This window comes from Callorhinus ursinus, unplaced genomic scaffold (assembly GCF_003265705.2).
Source record: "Callorhinus ursinus isolate GAN/ISIS: 27379988/994484 unplaced genomic scaffold, GSC_fseal_2.0 scaffold37, whole genome shotgun sequence".
Taxonomy (NCBI): domain Eukaryota; kingdom Metazoa; phylum Chordata; class Mammalia; order Carnivora; family Otariidae; genus Callorhinus; species Callorhinus ursinus.
Genome location: NW_027397099.1, coordinates 6,009,224 through 6,016,069, shown reverse-complemented (window position 1 = coordinate 6,016,069; position 6,846 = coordinate 6,009,224). Strand labels below are relative to the sequence as shown.

The following is a 6,846-nucleotide window of genomic DNA, read 5'->3' as shown; positions in this document are numbered from 1 at the left end:
CAGGCTCCTTGCTGTGGACCAGGGGGTTACCTAGGAAGAGGAGAGATGGAGGGGCCTGGCCTGGGCATGGCTACTCTAGGAAGATGTGACTCAACATCTGCCATGCCAGAAGTCAGAGTCCCAAGTGGGGAGGGAGACTCCCGGGAGCCTCTCCTTTGCTTTGAAAGGACAGACAAGAATACACAAGAGGACAGAGCATGGGGTCTTTATTGGATTGAGATGGGGAGAGGGCCTGTGGTAGGCTTAGTTGTAGGCTGTGACCCGGTTGATCCAGGTGCTGAACTTACTAACCCGAGTGTATATGGCAGGCTGGCGCACGTTGCAGTTGCTGGTACCCCATGAGACGATGCCAGTAAGCACCCATGTGTTCCCTTTCTGGCAGACGAGAGGGCCTCCGGAGTCTCCCTGAGGGAGGGAGAGGAGAGTAGTCAGCGTGGGGATGAGGGGGTGCCACAGGGCGGTGCAGAGGACAGAACAGGGGGCTGATGCTCACCTGGCATGAGGAGGCCCCTGCGCCGCCCGCACAGATCATGGAGTCAGTGATGCGTGAGCCCCAGTACCGCCTGCACTGATTCACGGTGACCAGAGGCAGAGCCACCTGCTGTAAGCGTGCTGGGGTCGTACTGCCTGGGGGCCAGAAGGAGATGGTTAGGCCCTACATGACTGCTTCCCACCCTGGCCCTCTCACCCAGATCTTTGGCCCAAGTTCCTACCCACGCCTCTGAGGCGTCCCCAGCCAGTGGTGGCGCACTTGAGGCCCGCAGGCAGCGCCTCATCTGGGGAAGCCAGGCAGACTGGTGAGATGCGTTTTGTGTAGTGGGCAGGGGAGGCAAGCTTCAGTAGTGTCAGGTCATTGTTTAGGGTGGTGGGGTTCCAGGAAGGGTGCGTGATGGCCTGTGGAACCAGGAAGGGGTCAGGTAGGATGGTGGTGGGCATAGGCCCCCCAGGGTTGATGGTTGCTTAGGGGGCTAGCCTAGGGCATGCCCTGAATTCCTCATCCCCAGAGCTCCCCGCCCCCCCGCCCCGTCCACTCTTCCTTTCCATGTCTGTAGCCTAGATACTCACCTTTGAGATGGACAGGACCTGCAAAGGCTCAGCTTTGGATGATCGGTCGTACTCGCCCAGGACAACAACGTGGCGGCCAGGGCTGCAGTGAGAGTGGGGTTGGGCAGCCGCACGGAGAGCAGAGTGACAAGAGAGGGGCATCCGGGGGAAGGAGGTGGGGAGAGGTGGGCTCAGGGGCAGGTAGAGTGGGAGTACTCACCTGACATTGCAGTGGGCAGCAGTGACCACCCAGGACTGGCTGATGAGGGAACCCCCACAGAAGTGGAAGCCACTTCTGTCCTGGAGTCACGGGTCAGAAGTAGGGGTGGGTTCAGGCTGCACCTAGGCATGAAGCACCTGGTACCCTGTCCCCCCCCTGGGGTGCATGTACCTGCAGGGACACCTGCCAGGGCCAGGAGCCTGGCACTGCATTTTCTCCGTTGACAATCCTCTGGCTGAAGCTCAGTACCGGCTTGATGGCAGGAATGCCACAGCCTGGGCAATGGGCGGGCTGGTGAGGACCTGCCTCCTACACCCCCACAACCCCCCCATCTCTCCCCACCTCCTCCTGGGTCCAAATTGAGAGGGCTCATCACTACCCCTTCTCACCCTGAGCATCTCTAGGTATCTTGGTTACCTATGTCCCCAAATTCTGTCTGTTTCTCTAACATCTCTCTCCATCCTTACTTCCCATTGTTCCCCAACTTCACCCCCACCCTCCAACTCAGGCCATTTTTCTCCCTGACCCCTGGGATAATCTCTTCCCTGGCTTCGCTACCTGCTCCAGCCTCAACAGCCAGAGGCTTCTCCCTAAACTACACGTCCAACCTTCACTTCTCAGCTTTGGCTCCTAGCTCTGGCCTGATCTCCTGTCCCATTTGTGAGACCCGTCCCTGCCCACCTCTTACCCCCACCCCCCCAACCCTGGCACATCCTTTTTCCTTTACCCACTCTGTTCACCTGGTTCCCTTCCAGCCAGTCCAGCTCCTTCCCCGAGCCCCTGGGCAGGAAGCCTGGGCTTGTATTAGGAGCCAGGTTGTTTTAGGGCTGGTCATCAGGGCCAGTCCAGGCCCACTCACCCCAGGAGGAGCCGAGGAGGTCCAAGCTAAGGGTCAGACTGAGCAGCAGCATTGTGGCAGGCATGAGGTTGAGAGCTGGACCTGCTTTTATGGTTCTCCTCGTCCTTGGGCAAAAGTCCCAGGCCTGAGGCCAAGCCAGCTGTGTGGGCTCAGCCCCCTCCCATGCTCTGGTCAGGAGGAGGGTCTCTAGGCCAAGGTCCTGGACCCAGGCCTGGACTTCATCAGATAGAGCCCAGGTGTGGGGCTCTCACCTCCACCCCCCAAAGCCTGGTCTCTGATTGGCTCCCTGAACCACTTCACATCCCAGGTGTTGAGTGCTGAGTAGCAAGGGCTTACGGTTAAGTTAGGTCTGTGTGGACTACCTGGTGGCTGGGATCAGGGAAGTTTCTCAGGGCTGTCAGGGGCACCAGACAAGAGGCCTGCTCAGCACCCAGGGGTGTTCCTGATGGGTGGAGGGCCAGGGCCATGTGGTCAGGACAGGGGTTCTGGCAGGTCACAGATCTAACAGCATCTCAGTGATTTCTCACCAACTTGGAACAGGAGTCAGTTTGCCCAAAGGGATGGTGACTCTCCCACCAGCACATAGTGCGTTTGGACCCAGACCTTCATCTGGTTCCGAAGCCCACATTCTTATTGATGAGATGACACCTGTGAGGGGCCTGGCACACAAGAGGGTAAGGTGTGAGCCCTTGGTGACTGGCTGACCCTGGATGTAAGTTATGGGTGCAACGGTGACAGCCATCAAATCTCTGACAGCCTCCAGGTCTTGGGGCTCCCGTGGGCAAGCTCTTGGTGTCCACAGCCCATCTGAGGAAGAGAAGACAGCCCTGTGTGCAAACCTGCAATGGGTAAGTTGGCTGGGCTCCTAGAAGTGTGGGGGGTGCCAACTGACTCCAAACTTCAGTCAAAAAAAATAAGATGCGCTAATGGTTGAACAGAGGGATAGAAATGTGATCAAGCAAACATAATAGTAACTAAAGTCGATTGTGGGTATATAGGTGTTCAATGCAATTCTTTCAACTTCTATGTTTAAAAATCTTCATAATAAAATACTGGGGGGAAAAGCACAACCAGGGGCGCAGGGAAGTCCAGCTCAGAGTAGACCCTCCCCAGGGGTTGGGCAGACTAACAGTTCCGAGGCTCCAGTGGAGTCAGCCGTTCTGAGGGCAGAATGCTCCTGCCAGCACGTGGCACCTAGGCTGGCCTCAGTGGGTGCTCAGCAATGGTTTGCTGGATAAATGTGTCATGTCATCTCTCTCTGCATTAGCCCTGTGACGCCTGTCAGCCCAGCAAACTTGGGAGGTCGTTCCCCCGCCTCCCTTCACGGCTCAGCACATGCAAGTAGAAGCCCTGTTTGGTGTTAGCACCTCAGGGTGTGCCTGGTCATGGGAGCGGTTGCACAGATAAAGGTGTTGCAGGGGTGAGGAGTGTTCTCTGAGAACTTGCCCTTGGAGTCAGGGAGCAGCTCCTCTGTCAGCATTGAGGGCTAACTCTGTGGGGTCCATGGGGGCCTCCTTGACAGAGGTGTGGGCTTTGCCATGGGACACTGATGAGCCAGGTAAAGGCTCTAGGTGGGGGCAGTGCGTGGGGCCTTGTGGGTTTTACAACAGTCCCCAGTGGACTAGAGGGCAAGAGCAAGGTACTGGAGTGGTAGGGGGACCTCTGGTGTAGAGAGTCAGGAGGGGGCTTTCCACCTTGAGCCGCAATGCTTGCCAGGACTGGGGTTCTGGAGGAGTAGATGCCTAAGGCGATGGGTAAAGGGCACCTCTTAGGCCAGGCCCTGGAGCCATGCAGGGAGTGGCCCCTGCAGGTGTACATTAGCTACAGAGTCCTGATGGCTGCTTGTCCCCCCTCCACCCAGGAACAACACAGCCATCTGTTTAGGTGTTTTGGTTTTTTAAAGATTTTATTTATTTGACAGAGAGAGGCACAGCGAGAGAGGGGAACACAAGCAGGGGGATTGGGAGAGGGAGAAGCAGGCTTCCCGCAGAGAAGGGAGCCCGATGCGGGGCTCGATCCCAGAACCCTGGGATCATGACCTGAGCTGAAGGCAGATGCTTAACCGACTGGGCCACCCAGGCGCCCTGTTTAGGTGTTTTGTATTTCCTGGGTTTATTCCCCCTTGTTCCAAGCCCTAAGCATCATCCTACTTCACTCCACCTCCATGGCCTGCACGGTTTCCTCCAGCAGCTCCAGGGTCAGAGGCTTCACTGTCTGGGACAGGACAGCTGTGGTCCCAGGGGCAAAGCGGTAGTGGCTGGGCCTGGGAGAGGGGAGGGACGGCCTCTCAACTTGGGCCCATCATGTGGCCCATCCTCTTCTTGCAGCCCCCATCTCCCCTGCTACTGCCCCATCCTCCCCAGCAGTCCCCCATCTCCCATGCTCCCACCTCTCTATGGGCTTTGTGGGTGAGCTTAATGTTCTCAGAAGCTTGGCGCCGGTCCGCATTATCACACATGCATCCACACTGCCCCCAGAGCCCAGGTCACCCAGGATCCCTGCAGTGATAGCTTCCACTAGCAGCTCCTGCGCGGCCTCCAGCTGTGATGATATGTGTGCGTGAGGCCTGATGGACCCTTCTGGTATCATCTTCAGGCTACAGCCTAGAGGTTTTGTTCATCTCAAAGCCCACATTATTTACCATTTGCTCATACCCAGACTCTTCTGTTTCCCTATACCCCCATCAACCCCAAGCTCCCTTGCCCTGGTCTCTGCCTCCCTGTCTTCACAGACGCTGTGTTCCCAGTGCCCCATCTTCACAAACTTCTCTTGAGTCACTTAAACTTGTGGTTCTGCTTCCAGTGCTGTCCACCCAACCAGTGTGGTCTTGGTCCCCAATCTACTGGCTCACTGCTTTTTCCCTTTTGGGCCTTAGGCACCTCTGAAGCAACACATGTCATCCACTTTCATCCCACCCCAAACAAAATCCAGACTCCAGACCCCACTTGCCCGTTCCCTCCTCCCTCAACTTCAAAGGGTCCTGAGCTTTGACTTCTCCAGGCCGTCCAAACTTTGGCACTGACTGTCGTCTGCTGGAATAGCGCTTCTTCACTCTGACTCCACTGGCCCCTCAGTCTCCACTCAGTCGTCACCTCCAAGAAGCCTTCCCTGACCTCTAGACTAGGCCAGGATACCTCACCTTTGTGTTACCAGAGCTCCCGCGTGCCCTACCCATCAATGAACGCGTAGTGGGGGACAGGTGTTGCTCACCCTCATGTTCGGCTGGAACCGATCCTCCAGTACCGCCAAGGCGGCGTCCTGGCCGGAACCTGCAAGTAGGAGGGGCATCTGAGGTCAGTCGTGGCCACCCGGCCGCGGGACGAACGTGAGGCCCGGGTCGCAGGCCCGGGATTCGTGGGGAAGGGGCGGAAGCGCTCACCCAGGGCTGTGAAGGGCAGACGGCTGTAGGAGCCGTGGGGGTGCACGCTGTAGAGCTGCGGTCCCGTCAAGTCTACTCCGCCCACTATCAGCGACGCGCCCACGTGGCCCCGGTACCTTTTCACGGAATGGGCGTGGTCAGCCCCAAGCCCTGGGCTTCAGGTCCCGCCCCTCCGTGGCACCGCCCTCGGACCCGAGCCCCGCCCGTTCCTGTGGTCTGGCGCCCCGGTACTAACATTGCTCCTTCCTGTTGCCCAGTTCCTCTTAGGTCGGCCTTTTCCGGTCTCCGGGGCTCTCGCAGCCCCGCCCTTCCTCCTGTCCTTCCTCCAGTCCCACCTCCTCTCAGTCCCGCCCTCCGTACAGCGGCCCCTCCTCAGGGTCATCTCAGCCCCGCCCCAGCACCGGAAGAGCGTCTGGCGCAGAACGCGCGTGACGGTAGCCACGCGAGGCTCCCGGCCCGTGGACAAGGCGTGTAGCTCCATGTTGGACGCCGCCAGCCGCGTGGTCATTTCGGCGTCCGCGGCTACTCCAGCCCCACAGCAGCTGAGAACGAAGAGGGGGGGCCGGTGTGGGCGGGGCTAAGACCTGCGAGGACCGGGGATGGGAACGAGGGGCAGTTCTTGAGTGGGGAAAACGGGTTGGGGATTTCTCACTAGATTTTGGGGGCGATGAAGTGGATCTTCTCGCAGTTCTTGTCCATCACAACCGAATCGCTAGTGGCCCGCGTATCCGCGCCCAGGATGACCCCATCCTGGGGAGGGAGAGTGGCCGCTGGCTCAATGCCTATCCGATCCCCCAGCAATCCCCTCTAAACCCTCCAGTCCCAAGTCCCTGCTCACTCGGAACACAAGGCCCGCGATGGTAGTGCCGGTTCTGTGTGCCTGAGGGATCCGGAGCCCTGGGAGGACTCGTTCTAAGGATGCATTTCTGGAAACGGAGTGGAGTGGCCCAGGTTGGGGTTCCTCTTCTGGGACCCCATCCGTCACATCCTCCAGCTCACCTCTTAGGGGTGGGAGCCTGGGAACCCAAGTCGCCCAGCACACGCTGCCGCCCCTCCGGCCCCACCTGGAATAAAGGCCCTGGGGCTTCCACTCCCAGAAGCCCTCGTGGAGAACATAGTAGCACCGCTCCGAACCAACCACCACCCCCATCACCTCTGGCAGTTCTCGAAGGAGAAGCCTCTTCGGGGCTCTAACGCTGGCTTCAGCATCTCAAGGTGGGCAGGGTGGTCCCGGAGTTGGGGGTCTTCGTGCGACCAGAGCGCAGCAAGAAGAGCCAAAGCTGGGTGCTCAGTCAGGCACCCCCTAGCCCTTCTGACGCGTCTGGCTTTCGGTTTCACCTTTCC

General features: G+C 58.8%; 2 protein-coding genes across 4 annotated transcripts; both read right to left on the bottom strand.

The window, feature by feature from the left end:
- Positions 1–189: 189 nt before the first annotated feature.
- Positions 190–3,890, bottom strand: CTRL (chymotrypsin like). Of its 2 annotated transcripts, XM_025888828.2 has the most exons (7): positions 2,124–3,890; positions 1,436–1,539; positions 1,265–1,344; positions 1,066–1,147; positions 714–894; positions 494–627; positions 190–405 (listed from the first exon to the last, which is right to left on the bottom strand). In XM_025888828.2, the coding sequence occupies exons 1-7, from the start codon at positions 2,185–2,187 to the stop codon at positions 244–246; spliced, it is 807 nt and encodes a 268-aa protein (XP_025744613.1). In that variant the 5' UTR covers positions 2,188–3,890; the 3' UTR covers positions 190–243. The 2 variants fall into 2 exon arrangements, with proteins under 2 accessions (XP_025744613.1, XP_073736209.1); XM_073880108.1 differs by having other exon boundaries at positions 190–627.
- Positions 3,891–4,010: 120 nt separating this feature from the next.
- PSMB10 (proteasome 20S subunit beta 10) lies at positions 4,011–6,846 on the bottom strand. Of its 2 annotated transcripts, XM_025888826.2 has the most exons (8): positions 6,656–6,834; positions 6,341–6,428; positions 6,155–6,252; positions 5,904–6,044; positions 5,503–5,618; positions 5,334–5,392; positions 4,513–4,664; positions 4,011–4,386 (listed from the first exon to the last, which is right to left on the bottom strand). In XM_025888826.2, exons 1-8 carry the CDS (start codon positions 6,709–6,711, stop codon positions 4,275–4,277), a joined length of 822 nt encoding a protein of 273 aa, XP_025744611.1. In that variant the 5' UTR covers positions 6,712–6,834; the 3' UTR covers positions 4,011–4,274. The 2 variants fall into 2 exon arrangements, with proteins under 2 accessions (XP_025744611.1, XP_025744612.1); XM_025888827.2 differs by lacking the exon at positions 4,513–4,664 and having other exon boundaries at positions 6,656–6,846.

What these genes read in the sequence shown, in the direction of transcription:
- CTRL (XM_073880108.1), bottom strand. Translation starts at nt 2,187, where the DNA reads ATGCCTGCCACAATGCTGCTGCTCAGTCTGACCCTTAGCTTGGACCTC. An exon ending in AGGTCCTGTCCATCTCAAAG is followed by an intron (nt 895 to 1,065) that starts GTGAGTATCTAG and finishes CTGGTTCCACAG; the next exon opens with GCCATCACGCACCCTTCCTG. An exon ending in GGGACGCCTCAGAGGCGTGG is followed by an intron (nt 628 to 713) that starts GTAGGAACTTGG and finishes TCTGGCCCCCAG; the next exon opens with GCAGTACGACCCCAGCACGC.
- PSMB10 (XM_025888826.2), bottom strand. Translation starts at nt 6,711, where the DNA reads ATGCTGAAGCCAGCGTTAGAGCCCCGAAGAGGCTTCTCCTTCGAGAAC. An exon ending in TCGCGGGCCTTGTGTTCCGA is followed by an intron (nt 6,253 to 6,340) that starts GTGAGCAGGGAC and finishes CTCCCTCCCCAG; the next exon opens with GATGGGGTCATCCTGGGCGC. An exon ending in TTCATCGCCCCCAAAATCTA is followed by an intron (nt 6,045 to 6,154) that starts GTGAGAAATCCC and finishes CTTCGTTCTCAG; the next exon opens with CTGCTGTGGGGCTGGAGTAG.